The 20,374-nt window shown below is 43.4% G+C and overlaps 1 protein-coding gene across 2 annotated transcripts in view; it reads right to left on the minus strand.

The window, feature by feature from the left end:
- Window positions 1-19,702, minus strand: part of LOC137322950 (transmembrane protein 182-like) — a 70,088-nt gene extending 50,386 nt beyond the window's left edge. Inside the window, exons 1-2 of one of the 2 annotated variants that reach the window (XM_067986208.1) lie at window positions 19,054-19,702; window positions 2,226-2,411 (exon numbers count right to left, since the gene is read on the minus strand). In XM_067986208.1, coding sequence (XP_067842309.1) covers window positions 2,226-2,411; window positions 19,054-19,209 — 342 coding nt within the window. In that variant the 5' untranslated portion in view covers window positions 19,210-19,702. Of the gene's footprint in view, window positions 1-2,225; window positions 2,412-3,383; window positions 3,473-19,053 lie in introns of those variants that run through there. The other variant, XM_067986209.1, reaches the window with a different exon arrangement.
- Between the last annotated feature and the right edge of the window lie 672 nt (window positions 19,703-20,374).

Consider the following 20,374-nt stretch of genomic DNA (forward strand, 5'->3'; position numbering starts at 1 on the left):
AGGACTCTACACCTGAGGATGAAAGCTGGGTCTCCAGTCAGAAATCTCCAGCTTCTCCTCCGCACGCTCTCTATCACCCAGTGCACTCATCTCAAGCTAACTATCTAAATTTCAATGGGTTAATGCACCTGTGCTGGTGCTTATGATAAGTGAAGTGAGGGACAAAGTGCGCCATGAGGTGTTGGATTTCCGGATATCCCTGGGACCTGCGCTTTGTTCTTAAGGAACATCCATAGAAACAGAAGAGGAAAATATGTTAGAATAGTGGCTGGAAAACTTCCTCTTAAACAATGCGTACATAGTTAATAATGATGTGTGATGTTTGATGGTGCTTTGCTACCGTGTATCTGAAGGAGTGAGCAAATGGTGGTCTAGATCTGAGCTTCGGGGAGGCCTCCAGCTTTTCTTAGATCCGCTCCCATTATGTTTTCAGCTCCCAAGAGATTGAGCATGGCCTGCTCAAACTGACTACAGCATCTGACTAAAATTAGAGGGTCATTCTCTGGTTCAGGTCTGCTTCCTCTTATGCATCAAATGGTGCTGCAAGGAGAGAAGAATTGTGTGGAGATGAAAAGCACATGAAATGATATCCAAGTGTCCATCCTGCATCCCAGTTTGTGTGTGAGTCAAGGAACATGCATTCCGCAGGTAGGTTGTGTTGTAAGGCTGTTTTGTAGGCTCCACACTACACGTAACAAAGGTTCCAGTTTGAAGTAGCAGTAATCATGTGTGCTCTGCTGCAGTATGAGCAGGCACATGAAGCTTGGAAAAGAACTGTTTTATGAGGGCTTAGTACGCAGCCTCAGTCAAGGTGTAAAAATAGTGCGAGAAAACTCAATGCATAATTTTATCATCTACTTGGTTCTGTGAAACACCAGCTAACCTTACCTTAGCAAACTTCCTTAAACTGTTAAATTTTAAATCATTTACCTCCATGTCCTCTGTTTGAAACTGTATTTATTCTGGTAACCACTTCCTGATAAGCAGATTGTACGTTTCTTCAATATTGGGAAGGTTTGCTGGGATCACAAAGGGAGCTGACCTCCTTTGCGATACTTCCCATAAAACCTTCAAAACTCTCCCCGAAAGAGAGATGCTTTGCCTCTTTGTTCAGCCTTATCCAACTACAATGAAGCATCCCCTTTATGCAGCAGCTATAGTCTTTAAGAGCTACAGCTGTGTGCTAATTTCTGACCCTGTTGACCCTCCATGGTCGGGGTGAGGTCACCTAATTTGTATAGAAGTGGCAGGCATCGCGCCGCTATCTTAGATGTCCGGAGGAGAGGGGTGGCAAAAGTGATGCTGTCCTACTGCTCTTATGGCAGTCGATGCCATCACCAAAAACATTTTTGCTGATCAGACCAATTGGCTCCCTTTAAATCAGGCCAATATCGTTAATTGTGCCAGGTATGGAACCCACCCCCCTCCCCCCCAACACATCTACTCCCCCAGGTGGAGGGGCCCCACTTCAGCTACTCAAACAACCTCTACGCCAAATTCATTCATGCTTCCAGATCGCTCAGCATTAGTGAGGCCAGGGCCAAGGAAATTCCCAGTGTGGGAATGATCTACCCCCAGTCCCATTGGCACCCTAGAAACTCGTGGCCTGGTCTGAGACCTGGAGTATCCGGGTCCCAGATAATTTCCCTGCAATCACACTGTACGACCCCACAGTTTACACCAGGAATGTGCCACTGGCCCCATGAAAATTTCAGGGCCTGTAGTTTTTTTTTTACAACTTACTTTCTCCTTTAGGGAATAGGAAGCAGGTTGAATTCCACTTAAAATTACTCTTCACAATATTTGGAAAGTGCTTTCATTTTGTCACAGTACAGTTCTTGAGATAAACGTATGTATTTCAGTCTTCTCCATTGCTGTAATTTAACTGCAAAAGAGCAGTAGGACAGCACTTTTCCCACCTCTCTCCTCCTCCAGACATCCAAGATGTATCCATAGTGGTGCAATGCCTGCCACTTCCATACAAATTAGGTAACGGAGGGTCAACGGGGTCAGAAATTAGCACACAGCTGTAGCAGTGATATGCTGGGGTTTCACTTCTTCCAAAAATGCATTTTAATATCACAGGATATGTTTCATTGTGTAGACTAGATGGAAAGTAGTTCAGAAATACCATAAGTAAGTAGACTTTTTTTTGACTTGCACCTCATTTCCAAAATATCACTTCTGTAATAAGAGTTTTTTTCACAATTTTAATTAGTTCTTACTTTGGTGAATAGGTTGAATGCTCCAGGCAAATGTTTATTTTTTTTCATAGTTTCGGCAATGCTCCGTCTTTGAATGTGTCCTTCATGTGGCTCTCCATACTCACTTCGATTCCAAAGCTTCTGTGATGGGTTACTTATTTGATTTAATATTTGAGTTGCTTCCAATTTTGTCCCAATTTGAGCTTCCTGAAAGGGAAACAGAAATTGACTACGATTATATTCTGGTGAGAAAAAAGACCATTGTGAAACTCACCAATGTCATTAATTTAAGTAATTCACACAGTCTACTATATTGACACAATATTTAGTAGAAAGATAAATGAGGCTGCAGCTTGTTCCTCTGTGTTTTGAATGCTATAAATCCATACTTTTATGCATTGTTGGAAAGTTTTACATTCAAGGATACTGAATTATCCTAATGCAGTCAGAAGGAATTTTCCAGTTCCAGATGCTGAGATATCAGGACCTCAGACCATCATGCAGATTGTTCACTGGATGTACGCTGGGCTGTTCTCGAGATTTTGCAAGATCGGAACCATTAATTATGCATAACAAACTCCTTATGTTAAAAAAATGTCCAGGCTGCTTAATAGGAGGTAGCTGACAGAGTTACTGCAGTGTCCACCATCCAGAAGACCTGGAAACAAATGTGTAAAAAAAATGCCTTTTTTTTCTGCCAAGGCTAGCAATTTTGCACTATACTAAATAGTTGGGCAAAATATCCAGCCCACTAACTGATTCCTCTCGCCCTGTTACACTCTTAACGAGGCTGCATGCTAAACCCTCAGAAATATGTTCTTCCTAAGTATCACATGCATGCCATATTGTAGCAGACCGCACTTTATTTCAGGTCGATGACCTTTCGTCAGAACTGGAAGAAGTTTGAGAATTAACAGTTTTTAAAGCAAGTACAGAGCCAGGGAAGGGGTGGGGGGGGGGGGGGGGGGGGCGAAGGAAGGAAAGAACAAAATCTTCCCTTTTGGTTCTCTCTCCCTCTCCCTCTCCCTCTCCCTCTCCACCATCCACCACCCCCCACCTCCCCCCCCCGCCCCCCACCTCATACTTGCTTAAAATCTGTTGAATCTCAAACTTCTTCCAGTTCTGACGAAAGGTCATCGACCTGAAATGTTAACTCTCTCTCCACAGATGCTGCCTGACCTGCTGAGTGTTTCCAGCATTTTCCGTTTTTACTTCAGATTTCCAGCATCCACAGTATTTTGCTTTTGCACTAACAACTATTTATTGACTACAAAATCACAAGTTAAGCTTAAACTTTATATCTATTAACTGTTTAGTATACTTAAATAGTTGTGGTCAGGGTTACCTAGTAGTTTCAATAACAAATAATTAATAGGGAGTTATTAACAAATTGAGTAACAGGTTGTGAAAGCAGCTCAGCGTATCACTGTAGTTCAGCATTAACTGAATCGCTGACTCTAAATTATTATTGAGATCAGCGTCTGAGACTACTCCAAATTGGTATAATTATATTAGGATTAAATCCCTAGATAGCTGACAAATTAACAGCATTAGCTAGCTAGTCTATTGAATAGAGTCGATGTGCTGGTGGTTAACAATGTCTCCAGAGCTTATACGACCTGGTCCTTATGAGCGGCGTGACTTCCTAGGATGGCGGGTCGATGAGATCCTTCAGTGGCAGCATTATCTGTTCCACTTGGATCCTCTGTTCTGGCTGAACTTACCGTACGCATGAGTGACTGTGTCTGACATAACTGGTTTAGCTCTCACCTTTCCCAATCTCAAACAACACGTACAGTTAAGTGTCACATTTATCTTTGCCTGTAACTGGGTGGTATAGCCGTCCAATTTGACTTATATAACCTCTTGCTCTTTGTCCTGAATATACTTTGTACCTGTAAAGGTGCCTTTCTACATCTACTAAGTAAAGGATACTACAGAAGCCGACTAGAGAAATCAAAAAGAATCTTCGAATTATTAAGAGAAATTACATGTAAGAAAGATGAAAGGAGTCTAAGATAATCTAACAAAGGCAAAGAGAAAGTGCTGAGAGGTGTGCCAAGTACACCTATAAATGCCCTAACTTCAAAGAAAGACCCATTGACCAATCTGGGTGACACGTGTTGCAGAAGGGTCCCTCTTTCTGATGTCAATCACTTCTAGCAGTCGGTAAGTGCTCTGGGAAATCTCAAGTTAGTGAAGCATGGATGCCTAGGCATGCCGGCTATATTTTATAACCCCCCTAAATTTCCGGTCTATTCTTTAACAAAGGGTCCCACACAGGGCCAGATAAAGTGTAACATGTTTATGTCACCCCTAGGAATTATTTCCTGGGCCCAAGTCTTCTGATTGGCTTCCAAACACTAGTAAGGACTGTCTTGTTTATATATCACTCCCTCAAATGGCTATAGGTGTGCCAGAAAGTGAGGAGCACCAAGCAGCCACTGTAGCAGTGGCACAAGCAGTTGCTGGTCCATCTCATGACCTAGCACAAGGAGGCACAGAGCCATCTCAATCCCAATAGGCTCTCACTGAGACCCAGCAGTCAGCCTCCTCACTTATTCCTGCAACTGGAAGAGCATTGGGAAGAAGAACTAAGTTAGGTTCAAGAGCACATGAATCATACATTGCCATCAAAAAGAAGAAAAAAAGCTGGCCACATGCACTACTCACTCTTAGGGAATTAAATTTGGTTCCAATTTAGTTCAACCTATTCCAGGGGGTTTTCTTGGGATGGTGTAATATAAAGTTTAGCACATAAAAAAAGAGTGGGAACCAAAGTAGTTGAGGGAGTACCAAGTTTGGGAAGGTATTTAGCCACTTCATGGTGCAGATGTGGAAAGGACTGATAATGCATTGAATGAATTAGGCATTTAGGTGAAGAGCATGCCTATAAGAATTTTCTGTATGGCTCTAGCTCAGCAGAAATCTCTTTTGGCTCCTCACCTTCATCCTGTTTAGATCCTGGCAGTGGAAGAGTACCCTATTCCTCCACCTGCTCCGTGGTTATGTCTCTTTGGGTGGAAAAGTTGTGCAGCATGCAGCACCAAACAATGCTTGGAGACCTGGGTGGGATGTATTGAAAGACATCCCCAAATCAGTCCATGGCATCTGAAGTGCTGTTTCAGGATGCATATCACATGTTCAGTAATGATCCTACTTTTCTCATGAACCTTATTGTACTCTGTTGCTGTTTTAGAGGTGTCATGAGCTAGGGTTTCAGACAATAGTCTTGGTCTCTTAGAAGCCATCATTGCACTCCTGGCATTGCAGGCTGCCATAACATGAAGGTATCATGACTGATGTCTGGGATGTGGTCATTTATTAGCATGATCATATTTTGGTGGTCATGGGTGACCCTGTGTTGATAAAGTGGAAGCCCTTTGTTTCATGAAGGCAAAGGAATTGTGCAGGAGCTCATAAGGCTACATGGGTACCATCAAAGATGCCCTGCAAAATACAGGGCCCTCTAATTTTGCTACCAGTTTCCCCATGGGAAAAACGATGAAAGCATTTACTGTGGTGAACAATGCATCAGTTACCTGCTTTAAATACCTGAAAACTGCAGATTGACTAATGCTGCTGATGCCCCCGTGACAGCTTGAAATGAGCCACAAGCAAAAAGAGTTGTGGTGACCTTGACAGCTACAAACAGTGCTATCCCTATGATAGGGATTGTCCAGAGGTCAGTTGCCAGGAGATAGCTCAACTCCCACATTGCCTCTTGCTCGAGTGCAATGTTGTGACCATTAAACAAACACTATGAGACCCAGATATCCATGATATATATAGAGTTTATAAATGCAAGTTATTAGTGTTGCTGGATGAACTAAGATGGGCCGAATTGCCTTCCTCATCCATAATTATCTTGTTGTCTTGTGACAGTATGGATTTGTACAACTTTCATTTGGTATGCATCAGAGCCAGAAGCATATCACAAAATCATCAATGTGATATAAGAACACAGTGAAGGTGTCTACAAATCAGTAGATACAGTTTAGAGGGATTCATCCAAAGTAGAACATTGCAACAGACTCCAGAAAGTATTTGAAGTCATTTTTTTTTTTAAATCAATCTGAAACTTATTAAAGACAAATGTGTACTTGGAGCCATTGGTGACATCATCACTTGCGACAGTATTAAGCCCGACAATGAGAAAGTCTCAGCTACTGAACACGTGCCACATCCACAATGCAAGAAATGTGGTTTAAGGTCTCCAGGAATGATCAATTACCTAAATATATTCATACTAAATCTTTCAGATAAAGTATTTCCTCTTAGAAATCTTAAAATAGACTACTGAGCGGAACTGAAATCATGAACAGGAATTAGCAATTATCAAAGCTAAGAGAGATTGCTCATGCAAGAGCCAGTTCTGAAGTTCTACAATTCTGAAAAACTAATGGTATGTATCTCAAGACAGGACTAAGGGCCATGCTGCCGGAAAAAGTACGATGATTGGTGGCAACCTGTAACATATACATCACGTTCATTAATTGATGCGGAGGCCAGATATACACAGATAAACAACTATTGAGCATTAAATTTGCTTGTGAAAGGTTCAAACAGTTTGCATATGGCCATGCTGATGGTGTTGCAATGTATCACAAGTCTCTAATTGCAAGATTTGTGAAATGTTTGAATGTATGCCCTTTGCAAATATAAAGTTTGATGATCAGACGATAGAAGTATGACCCAATAGTGACACTGGAAAAATAATAGTGCTGCACTATCAGACCAGAATGCAAAAACCAATGAAGATATTCAAGTTATATTTACATTGTGGCTTTGCCATGTCTGATCAGAAGATGAAGTTATTTAGAACGGAGACTGAGACAGAGAGGATGAGACTTTTCAGACCCTCAAAAGTCGCAATAATAGAAGGATGGCAGAAGTTAGACAAAATTGCTCTTCAGAAGTTCAAGAGTAATGGATTTCCACTGTAATTATTTTATGAATAATTCTGATTTTCAGAAAAATGGAGGAAAAATGAAACTTTTCATACCAGCAGGTCAATAAACTGTCAAGGGAATTGCTTAGCTGTATTCGGTCCTGCAATAAACCTTGCGAGTGTTTTAAAAATGTTTTTTTTTCCATCGCCAAAGAGGTTCCTATAGCAGCAAGCAAATGACTGCACCACTGTTACAAAGTACAGTGGTGTAGTTGTTGTGGTAATGGGTTAGTCACCTAGAAGTTGTGAATGCAGAATCCCACCATAGCAATTTGTGAAATTGAGTACACTAAATCTGGTAATTTGTGTACTTACGTAACCAGGAAGGCTGTTGGATTTTTGTAAAAACCCAACAGGAAAGAAAACCACTAACTCCTGCCTAGCCCACATGTGACTTCAGTCCCACACTATGTGGTTGACTCTCGATGCCCTGAGGGCAATGAGGGATTGGCAATAAATGCTGCTTTGCCCATACCCAAGAACAAATAAAACAATGGTAGTAGTCTTGGACAATCGAATTGAGAATGAGGCCTCTGCTGCCTCCACTTCACTGAAAGCCAAGTAAAAACTTATTGTCACTTTACAAATCTTTTACAAAGCTTCAGAAAATGAAAGTGGGGAAAACATTAAACAGACAGCAAAAAAAAACTTCTTTCCTGTGTGCATAGGCTACAGTTAAAAGTGGGACTGGAATGCATTCCAAACTGAGGTCTTAATAGGCAGCCCAAAAGTCCACCCACCAAGATGGCTATGCAATGGCATGAGGTTCATAAAGGGATGGAAAATCCTGTGAGGCTTGCTGGCTTCCACATCTGAATTCCTATAAGTATTCCTGACTGGTAAAGCTCCATTCCAGCACTGAGAGTTTGTAAAATTTATCCTAGTGTTCCCAAATATTTTTAGCCTTTGGAAAACAGCATATTCTATTTGTACACTGAGGAACAAATGAAGAATGGATTTTATTTGGAGTGAAAAGTGCACTCTACTGCATTTTATTCCATATTTGCAATTAATCATTTGTTAGTTACAATCGCAAGACGGTTTCAAAGTAGCAAAAATAACATGAGTGAACAACTAAGGAGTTAGGAAGTCTCTGTGAGCAATAGTAAAGTTAATCCAGAACCATATTACGGAAATATGCAGTGGATCCTTTAATGTGCGAGTGTAAGATTCAGCTACAAGGGAATGAGAATGTAATGATATTTAAATAGCTTGTACCATAACATAATTTGAGAGAAAAAATATGCACACAGGAATATGAAATCAACACAAGTGACCACATCAATTTCTCAATGTTCCAGTTAATCTACTCCAGTGAAACCTTTACACAACAGCATTTTGTCACTTAGCCAAATTCACAGATTGAACTACATGGAACAAGTTGGGCCGTGGGATCAGACAATTATTTACAGAACAAGCACAACTGGTTACTTAATGCAGTTTAAAGTTTCAGCCCTAGGATTTTTTTAAATATATATTCCAGTTAAAGTCTAAAAAAACTTTCCAAAATAAACACCGCCTTGAAACATACACTTCAAATAGACTCCCCCGAATGGCTCTGAGTAAATAGATCACGTAATGCTCTGTGGGGAAACACATCACTCGCTGCTCTTTAAATAAATATATCACTTGGACCTTTATGGGTAAACATCTTATCCGTGTTTGTGAGCAGGGATTGGTGCTAGGAGTAAAGCCAGGAAAATCAGCTGCAAGACTTTCAGGCCTGTAGCTCCCTCACTGGCCTCAGTGATTTGGATCCTCTGGCTGCCAATCTCCATTGGCAGCCATCATGTCTTGCTTATCCCTTATACCTCCATAGGGCACAACTACAATTACTGAGGGTTGCATTCAGAACTTCGGCCTGCCCCGGGTGACCCACTGATTTACTGATTGATAGGGGTTCGGGATACAGGCCACAGCGCCAACTTTTTCTGAATGCCCTGTGCTTCAAAGCCCAGCAAGTGTGATCATTGGGAAATAAGGCAGGAGGCCACAAATGTCTCTTCCTGCTTCATTTAAATTATACCATCTGGCCTGCACCTTCTGCATGTCAAGCTCTGCCCCCCACAAGAAAGCCTTGGCAATCCTGGGGCAGTGTTAAAGGGGAGCAGGCCTGGTGATTTGGATTACCATCCCTTTTCCCTGAGCCATGTGCCCTGAGAAAGATCAGCTCCCAGGCACAAGTGCTAGGAAAATGGCCCTAATATGTTATCTGGCGCTCTGCATGTAAGCATGTCACCTCGTACTTTGTGGATAAATATTTCACCTAGCGTTGTGTGAGTAAATACATCACCTAGAGCAAAGATAACTTGCATTATATTGTGCCTTCAACGTAGAAAAACATCCCAAGGAACTTCACAGAGGTACAAGGAGAAGCTGATGTCAAGCCAAAGAAGGAAAGATTAGGACAGGTGAGAAAAAGTTTAGGCAAAGAGGTGGGCTTTAAGGAAGGTCTTAAAAGAGGAAAGGGAGGTGAAGAGGTGGTAGGATTTAGGTAAGGAATTCCAGAGCATGGGGCCTAGTTGGCTGAAAGCATGGCCACTAAAAGAGCAAAAGCAAGGTGGGGATGCACAGGAGCCACAGTCAGAGGAACATGGAATTCAGGGGCGGGAGATGGTTACAGAGATAGGGAGAGGCAAAGCCATGGTTGGAATTTAACACTAATGAGAATTATAAATTTGAGGTGTTGGGGGACCAGAAGCCAATGTGGATCAGGAAGGACTGGAGTGATGGTCGAGCGAGGTAGGATACAGGCAGTAATGATTTGAATAAGCTGAAGTTTATAGATGGTTGAGGATGGGAAGCCACTCAGGAGAGTATTGCATCAATCGAGTCCAGAGGCGACAAAGGCACAAATAATTGCGAGTGATGTCACGAAAGTGGAAGCAGGCAGTCTTTCTGATGGAGAAGAAATGGGGTTGGAAACTCAACTCGAGGTTGAACAGATCGTTGAGGTTGCAAACAGTCTGATTCAGCCTGCGACAATAGCCATGGAGGAGGTGGTAAGGGTATGGAGTTTGTGCGGGGGCTAAAGATAATGGCTTGGTCCTCCCAATGTTTAGCTGGAGGAAATTGCAGCTCATCTGAAACTGGATGTAGGACAAGTTTTCTGATAGCACACATACAGTGGATGGGTCAAAACGGGTGGTGGAAAGGTAGAGTTCAACATCATCAGCGTACCTATGGAAGCTGGCTCCTTGTCTGTAGATGATATAGCCAAGGGACAACATGTAGATGAGGAAGAGGAGGAGACCAAGGATGGATCATTGGGAGATTCCAGAGGCAATGGTTTGGGAGAAGCCATTGCTGGAGATGCTCTGGCTATGATGGGATAGATAAGAATAGAACCATGTGAGGCTTGTTCTACCAAGCTAAATAACAGAGAAGAGACAATGAAGGAGGGTAGTGTGATCGACCATGTCAAAGACTATAGAGACGTCAAGGATGGACAATGAACTATGGTCACAATCACAGAGGATGTCATTCATGACTTTCATTAGGACTATTTCAGTGCACATAGTGCTCTGGGCAAATCCATCAGCTGGTGCTCTTTAGGTAAAAGTGTCACCTGGTGTTCTGCAGGTAAATTTGTCATCCAGTTCTCTGCAGGTAAGCATTTCACCTGGTGCTTTAGGGGTAAATATGCCACCTGTTGCTCTGTTGGTAAATATGTCACTTTGTGCTCTGTGGGTAAATGTGTCATCTGGTAGTGCAGATCCATTGAGGAAGTAGAGAAAGATGAAACTAAATACTGGGCTGGTACCAACCTCCCTGCTGTTTTGTCTTGTTTCTTCTCACTCACTCACACCCATTCAATCATCACACACAGTATTTTGCAACACAAGCTTTATTTGAAGGTACATCCTCCACTTTTGTTATTCTAGAGCAGTAAAAGCAAAGTGATAGAACTATCAGTTCCATTTTCCATTGAGTTGCCAAACAGCGTGGGACTAAGAAAGAAAGAACTCATACTTATAAAGCACTTTTCATGACCTCAGGACATCCGAAAGTGTTTTACAGCCAGTTAATTACTTTTGAAGTGTAGTCACTGTTGTAATATAGGAAACGCAGCAGCCAATTTGCATCCAGCAAAATCCCACAAACAGCAATGTGATAATGAACAGATAATCTGTTTTCATGATGTTTGGTTAGGGATAAATATTGGCCAGGACAGCAGGAAGAACGCCCCTGCTCTTCTTCGAAAGAGTGCCATGGGATCTTTTAGGCTTCGGTTTAACGTCTCATCCAAAGGACGACACCTCCAACAATGCAGCACTCCCTCAGTACTGCACCAGAGTGTCAATCTAGATTATGTGCTCGAGTTTCCAGAGTGAGACTTGAACCCACAATCTTCTGAGGTGAGAGTGCTATCAACTGACCATGGCTGAGTAGGTCTCCGAGCTGCAAGGAAAGTTTGGATTATACGCTGCTCTTTCATATCTTCTCTTTTATGGCTTTTAAATCCTGCAGAACTCTTAAACGCTTCAATTGTATTTGGCTTCCGGTGATTTTGCAGACAACGTCCAGATGTTTTTAATGTTATGTAAACATTCCCAACATGTTCTGATGCTAAAACAGCAATAAAATTTGAAAAAACAACACCAAAAAGCTATGAAACGATGAAAATAAAGAAAATCACAGCAAATAGCCTGTCCCCCTTTCAGACACATGGGCCTGGATTTTAACTTGGATCCGGATAGTAAGCAGGGTGGAGGGTGGTTTTATGGACGGGAAACCCGGAAATAAAAGGTTTCCTGCAGATCTTAACAAATTTAACGGTAGGGCCTGTTACAATATTTTTCAAATTGGTTTCCCATCCACAGCCAGCCAGATTGAGGTGCTGGCGGGCGGGCGGGCGGGAAGGCCTGCCGTAGTTGGCCGCAGGCAGGGATTGCAGGGTGGAATGGAGGGAGATATCGAGGGCTGTGGAGGTTGTACGGGGAGGACGGGGGCTGGGGAGAAGATCGTGGCCCGGAAAATGGAGGGGTGCAATGCTGGGTGTTCGGTGCGGCTGGGGTCTCAACTGATCCTGGGGAGGGGGGAAAAGAGTCTTGGCCGCTTGGGAGGGGGGGGTCTCCGTGGTGGAGGGGGAGCAGGCAGGGGGGGTCTCCATGGTGGTGGGGGGAAGGCGGGAGGCGGCAGATCGCCGTGGTGGGGGGGGGAGGGGGGGGGGGGGAGGTGGCCGATCGCCGTGGGGGGTGGGGAGGGGGGCCGATCGCCGATGTGGGGGGGGAGGGGAGAGGTGGCCGATTGCAGCGGTAGGGGGGAGGTGGCCGATCACCATGCTGGGGGGGGTGGAGGGGGGAAGTGGCCGATCACCATGCTGTGTGGGGGGCGGGGGGGAGAGAGAGGGGGGATGTGGCCGATCACCATGCTGGGGGGGGGGAGGGGGGAGTTGGCCGATCACCATGCTGGGGGGGGAAGGAAGAGAGTTGGCCGATCACCATGCTTATGCTTGGGTGGGGTGGGGGTGGTGCTGATCGCACGGTGGTTGGGGGTGTGGGGGGCGGCTGTCCGCAGGCGTCCGATCAATGCAAGTAAGCTTGTTGGGCCTGGAAGAAACACTCCTGCGCCTCCTGACCCACAAGCAGTGCAATATGGGCTCTTATCTCTTGATCCACCCCCCCCCACGGCGATCGGCCGCTTCCCCCCTCCCCCCCAGCTCTTCTTGCCTCCTCTTCACTGACTGAAATTCACAAACTTTGGGAAATGTTAAGTTTAATGGTCAGTAAAATTCAATTTAAAAAAAACCTAATTAACATATCATAAGGACGTTAATTGAATAAATGCCCGCCTGAACTAATTTAGGTCCCGACTGCAGCGAGTACGTTACTCGCATGCATCCAAACACACCTCGGTTAAACCTGGAAGCGATGGAGCAGAGTTGCGGTCGTGCTCCAAAAATCAGTTATTTTAACTACCCACCCACTCCCAACCCACCCGTTCGCGAGGGTTAAAATTCGCCCTGTGGAACCTCCCTTTTCCCCACAGTTCGCTTCCATTCTAAATTGATGGAAAATTGTGTGAGAATTAAGCTCTCACACAGAAAAGCCAACTTTACAAATGCATGCTACTGGCAGGAAACCTTGCCCACCGGCTACACACATCAGGAGTTCAATAGCACCACACACCTCAGTATCCGATTTGCACACTTCCAGCAAGCGAGGCATCCCACCTGCAGCATGGACCCATAAAATCACTTCTTATGTTATATAGCATGTACAGCACAGAAACAGGCCATTCAGCCCAACAGGCCTATGCTCCACACGAGCCCCCTCCTTCCTTATTTCATCTAACCCTATCAGCATATCCTTCTATTCCTTTCTCCCTCATGTGCTTATCTAGCTTCCCCTTAAATGTATCGATGCTAGTCGCCTCAACTACTCCCTGTTGTAGCGAGGTTCACATTCTAGCTCTGGGTAAAGAAATTTCTCCTGAATTCCCTACTGGATTTATTGGTGACTATCTTATACTTATGGCCTCTAGTCCTGGTCTCCCCCGCAAGTGGAAACTTGGTGTATGGTCTATGCTTGGCCAGTGGACGACACTTCCTGCCAGTAGCATGCACTTATAAAAAATCAGCCCTAGAATCTTTAAGAGTGCCTATGACCCTCCTAAAAGCAGTCTCCAACTAATATGACAACTCTACATGCCCATTCTAAACCAGTGGTACCAATCCTGCTGACTGCATAATCTATCCTTTGAAATACTAGCACTGTTTCCATTCATAAACAAGGGCATCTGGTTACTACACTGGATAGTTCTCGTGCAGGCAGAGTCCCTGAAACTGCCAGGAATATCATCTTTTAAATTGTGGGCTGAAGCTCTCGTTACCTTAGTTGTGAGCATAATTTAACACTTGAGTAGGCATCCGTTGCTCAAGATACTTTGAGTACATTTTGTTTGCAAATACCTTAAGCATTAAAGTTTAAATTGTTTGCAAATTTCACCAGTCCTTAAAGCCGTTAATCAGAGACACAGAAATGATTAGATCTAGCTACGTCAAATGCTAACATTAGAACATCCATAACATTTAAACCAGCATTCCTATTTAGAAGAGGGAACTTTTCACTCAAACTGTCATTTTACTCTGAGATTAAGCAAACTGATATGTCCCCAAGTTTGTTTGATAGTTATGTTGACTGAACGTTATTTATTAACTGTTTTAAAACTGTTTCTAAACTTATATATATATTTTCTTATGGATGGCACTTCAAAGCTGTTTTTAATAGAATCATAGAAAGGTTACAGCACAGAAGGAGGCCATTCAGCCCATCGAGTCTGCACCAGATCTATGCAAGAGCAGTCCAGCTAGTCCATTCAAGTACTTATCCAGTTCCCTTTTGAAGGCCATGATTGAATCTGTCTCCACCGTCCTCGTCGGGCAGTGCATTCCAGATCCTAACCACTCACTGTGTAAAAAAAGTTTTTCCTCATGTCGCCTTTGTTTTTTTTTTGCCAATCACCTTAAGTCTATGTCCTCTGCTTCTTGACCCTTCTGCCAATGGGAACCGTTTCTCTCTATTTACTCTGTCTAGACCTTCATGATTTTGAATACCTCTATCAAATCTCCTCGCAACCGTCTCTGTTCCAAGGAGAACAACCCCAGCTTCTCCAGTCTATCCACGTAACTAAAGCTCCTCATCCCTGGAATCATTCTAGTAAATCTCTTCTGCACCCTCTCTAAGGCCTTCACATCTTTCCTAAAATGTGGTGTCCAGAACTGGACACAATACTCCAGTTGTGGCCGAACCAGTGTTTTATAAAGGTTCATCGTGACTTCCATACTTTTGTAATCCATGCCTCTATTTATAAAGCCCAGGATCCCAGATGATTTTTTAACCACTTTCTCAACCTGCCCTGCCACCTTCAATGATTTGTGCACACATCTCTCTGTTCCTGTACCTCTTTTAGAGTTGCGCCCTCTAGTTTATATTGCCTCTCCTCATTCTTCCTACCAAAATATATCATTTCACATTTTTCTGTGTTAAATTTCATCTGCCATGTGTCCGTCCATGCTTGTCTATATCCTCTTCACTGTTTACTACCCTTCCAAGTTTTGTGTCTTCTGCAAATTTTGAAATTGTGCCCTGTCCAAGTCATTAATATATATCAAGAAAAGCAGTGTTCCCAGCACCGACCCCTGGGGAACACCACTGTACACCTCCCTCCAGTCTGAAAAACAACCGTTCACCACTACTCCCTGTTTCCTGTCAATGAGCCAATTCTGTATCCATGTTGCTGCTGCCCCCTTTATTCCATGAGCTGCAATCTTGAATATAAGCCTACCATGCGGTACATTACTAAACGCCTTTTGAAAGTCCATATACACCACAACAACTGCATTGCCCTCATCTACCCTCTCTGTTAACTCAACAAAAAACTCTATCAGGTCAGTTAAACACGATATGCCTTTAACAAATCCATGCTGGCTTTCCCTAATCAATCCACACTCATCCAAGTGACTGTTAATTCTGTCCCAGATTATCGTTTCTAAAAGTTTCCCCACCACTGAGGTTAAACTGACTGGCCTATAGTTGCTGGGTTTATCCTTACATCCTTTTTTGAACAAGGATGTAACATTTGCAATTCTCCAGTCTTCTGGCATCACCCCCGTATCTACGGATGTTTGGAAGATTATGGTCAGTACCTCCACAATTTCTACCCTTACTTCCCTCAGCAACCTAGGATGCATCCCATCCGGACCGGATGACTTATCTACTTTAAGTACAGCTAGCCTTTCAGGTACCTCTTCTTTATCAATTTTTAGCCCATCCAGTATCTAAACTATTTCTTCCTTTACTGAGACTCGGCAGCATCTTCTTCCTTGGTAAAGACAGATGCAAAGTACCTATTTAGTACCTCGGCCACGCCCTCTGCCTTCATGAGTCCGCCCATGGTCCCTAATCGGCCCCACCCCTCCTCTTACTACCCGTTTACTGTTTACATGCCTGTAGCAGACTTTTGGATTCCCTTTTATATTGGCCACCAGTCTATTCTCATACTCTCTCTTTGCCCCTTTTATTTCCTTTTTCACTTCCCTTCTGAACTTTCTATATTCTGCCTGGTTCTCACTTGTGTTATCAACCTGACATCTGTCATATGCTTCTTTTTTCCATTTCATCTTACTCACTATCTCTTCTGTCATCCAGCTCTGGCTTTAGTTGCCCTACCTTTCTGCCTCGTGGGAATATGCCTAAACTGTACATGAACCATCCCCTCTTTAAAGGCCGCCCACTGTTCAATTATAGTTTTGCCTGCCAATCTTTGATTCCAATTTACCCGATCTGTTCTCATCCCATTGATATTGGCCCTCCTCCAATTGAGTATTTTTACTTTAGAGTGGTCCGTGTCCTTTTCCATAGTTATTCTAAACCTTATGATATTATGATCGCTGTTCCCTAAATGCTCCCCCACTGACTCTTGGTCCACTTGGCCCGCCTCATTCCCTGGAACCAAGTCCAGCAATGCCACCTTCCTCGTTGGGCCAGAAACGTACTGGTCAAGAAAGTTATCCTGAACACATTTCAAAAATTCCTCCCCCTCTTTGCCCCATATATTATTGTAATCCCAATCTATATTAGGATAGTTGAAGTCCCCAGTTATCACTACTCTATAGCTTTTGCACCTGTCTGTAATTTCCCTGCAAATTTGCTCCTCTATCTCCTTCCCACTAGTTGGTGGCCTATAGAATACACCCAGTAGTGTAATGGTACCTCTTTTATTTCTTACCTCTAGCCAAATAGATTCTGTCCTTGACCCCTCCAGGACATCCTCTCTCTCCAGTACTGCAATATTCTCCTTAATCAATACTGCCACCGCTACCACCACCCCCCCCCCCCTCCTCCTTTCTTTCCTTCCCATCTTTCCTAAACACCTTGTATCCAGGAATATTTAGTACCCAATCCTGCCCTTTTTGAGCCAGGTTTCTGTTATCATTTTTGTTTATACAAATTACAGAAAATTCCCCTCAGTACCTGCATCATCCAAATTAGTTATTAGCAATTCTATTCTGCTTGTAAACTCTTTGGTGATTCATTTATCATCACCTTGGGTATTAGTGGGATGTGGACTATCTGTCAGAACCCAGTGCTGACGGGGACGGTCTGCACCCTTGGTGACGACTTGCTTTTTTTCTTCTCCCAGGATTCCGGGTCGCTGGAACCTATTCCACTTACCAATCTTTTGTACTTCAATTTCGACCTAACGTAACCCACCACCACTTCAGTATTCATGCATTCTCAATGTCTTCTAAATGCTTTTAATTTTTTTTAAATTTCTCTCATTATGTCTCCTCTTGTCTTTTTTTTTCTCAGCTCAGGAGTGTGGGATGGAATTGCAGTCAGGTTTACTCTTTTTTTGTGTTTTAAGTCCCCCTTTTATAAGAAGGGGGGGGTTAGGGTGTGTTCATGTGCAGAAAACCAATAAACCCAAAATAAGTGTTAAATTAAAATTTTATTATATCAGTCCAGGATGCACTCCAGTCCCTGCGGCGCCCACTGGTCGCGGAAAGCCTCAAGCGTACCGGCAGACACTGTGTGCTCCCTCTCCAGGGCCACCCGGGCGCGGAGAATTCCGCGGAAGAGAGGCAGACAGTCGGAGCGACCACCCCCACGGGCCACGTCTAACCTGGACCTGTGGATAGCCACCTTGGACAGGCCCAGGAGCAGGCCCATGAGGACGTTCACCGACCTCCCCCCCTCCTCACCGGGTGGTCAAAGATCAGGAGCGTGGGACTGAAGTGCAGCCAGAACTTGAGGAGCAGCCCCCTTAAACAGTCAAACAGGGGCTGCAGCCTCCCACACTGTGAATAAATGAAACACGGACTCATCCAGGCCGCAGAAATTGCAGGCGGCCTGGGAGTCCGTGAAATGGCGTAACCACCTATTGGTCGCGACTGCTCCGTGCAACACTCTCCACCCCAGATCCCCAATGGCACACGGTCTCCTCTTGTCTTTTTACTATCACTTTAGCCATTTAACCATTTCTTGTTTTCATTTAAGCACTTTATACGCCATTTTATTTCTTACTGTGTGTGTACTTTTTCCTTCCCTTTGTCTTGCTCATCTGTAATATCTTCCAGTTCTGAAACATTAATTTATCTGTTCCACTGTCTGCCTCCCTTCTGCAGCATTCTCCGCACCTGGGTAGCCCTGGAGAAGGAGCACGCGATGTCTGCCGATACACTTGAGGCTTTCCGTGACCGGTGGGCACTGCAGGCACTGGGCTACATAATAGACACTAATAGTAAAATTATTTAATTGTTTTTTTAATTGATCTATCAAGATGACATGAATTACCCCAGTATCATCAATAGAGGAACACATTTATACTTAAACCCTCCCCCACTTTTCAAGGGGCTTAAACTTTAAAAAAAAAACATCTATGCCTCCCACAGATGTTGACTGACTTGCTGAATGCTTCCAGCAGTTTCCGGAGGGCTCGCAAGATAAACAATTATTTTCAATCATTAACACGTGGTACTGCAAGCGAGCAATATTTAACATTAAAAGTTTCTCACTCCTTTGGTGGGCAGACCAGGAGACGTGAGGCAACAGCTGAAGAAAATCAGTAACTGGATGAAGCTGTCTCAGCACAGTGAAGTGAATGAAACCTCTAGCAGGGAGTTACGCAACTTGGAAACTTACACCTAGGATTGGGACAGCTCTGATTTTAAAAACAACTTTAAATAGTTGAAGAGAATTCACAGCTAAACAACTATAAACTAAGGATGATTCCTTTTTAGTTTAGAGTGAATGTCTGACTCTAGCGATCATAAATACGAATGTTCAATACAAAATGCATCTTTCATTTGGCTTAATTTGTTTTTTTTTTAAAAAGGCGCACAATTTACGTGTGTAGATTACAAGTAGAACAGAGTAATTGTAACTCACTGACCTGTCTGAAATCCGGCTCTGTGCTATTATTCGGTTGACTACAAGTCTCGGTAGCGAGCAGCCAGCAATTGGTGCAGAAAGTCAACAGGGAAAAAATAACCCCCAGAGTACTAAGTAATCTGGCGACGGCTATAACTTTTGACTTTGAAGTTTTCATGACTTTCCGAAGGGTTGAAGAAAACAAACGAGAGTCTCCACTCAGTCTTTGCTCCCAGTGAAGAGTGATAGTAACTGGATGGATCTGTGCCTAGCCCTGCCTATTTTTAGATCAATAATGACAGTCTGGAGATTGCTGAGCTAGATGGGGGCTTCTTTCTGGTGTTCAGCCTATTAATAATTATATATGGATATATAAAGTGCTGAGTTTATGTTTGACGATTTTAAAGGTTATTTCTGTTTTGGCAAGAATAGGAGGAAGAGCCATGCAACAACATTATGCACAAACTCATTGACATTTTGGGGTATTTAGTAGCATTATACAGAATAATGGAATTGGCATTGCCATCTCCTTCTAATTATCTGCTACTGCTCTCCTTAAGTTCTGTGCCCTCCTACATTGGGAGATGAGTGCTGTTCCCTCCACCAGACCTGTTCTTGCATTTTCCACTAATGAACTTTCTAGTTCACAGCAAGAAGTCTTTTGATGATGCCTGGCCCTTTAAGCTGCTGCAGGTGTTTAAAATCCTGCAGCTGCCTACTATTATATACCCTGCTTAAGATGAAAAGCTCCCATCGAGAAGGGTTTCTCATGTCTAGAGCCCACCCACAATATTATAAGTAAGCTGATCCTAGAAACTATGGTGGGGTCAACATTATCCCCGTGCTCAGTTGGGCAAAAGTCCCACTCCTCCACATGAAGAAAATCCAGACTCTAAAGTCCATAATACAGGATAAAATTGGTTAACAGTTAAGAGAGGCATTAGCAATCAGAGAGTGAGCATAAATTTGTGAAGGTCAGGTCCTGCTTGACTAACTGATTTGAATATTTTGAGGCAATAAAGTGTATATTGCAAAGGAAATGGGGTTGATATTTTATAGATGGATTTTCAGAAAACGTTTGATATTAGCCACATGGATAGAGAGAGATGGCTTGTGACAGAAAGCAAAGAGTAGGGGTAAATAGATTGTTTTTGGGATGTGGGCAACACCAGAAACCCAGTATTTATTACCCATCCCTAGTTACCTGAGAGCATTGAGTTAGCGATACAGTGTGGGCCTGGAGTCACAGTTAGGCCAGATCAAGTAGGGGTGGCAGGTTCCTATCCATGAAGGACATTAGCGAACCAGTTGGGTTTTTCCAACAATCCTGTTTTTGTGGTCAC

Source organism: Heptranchias perlo, chromosome 6 (assembly GCF_035084215.1).
Source record: "Heptranchias perlo isolate sHepPer1 chromosome 6, sHepPer1.hap1, whole genome shotgun sequence".
NCBI lineage: Eukaryota > Metazoa > Chordata > Chondrichthyes > Hexanchiformes > Hexanchidae > Heptranchias > Heptranchias perlo.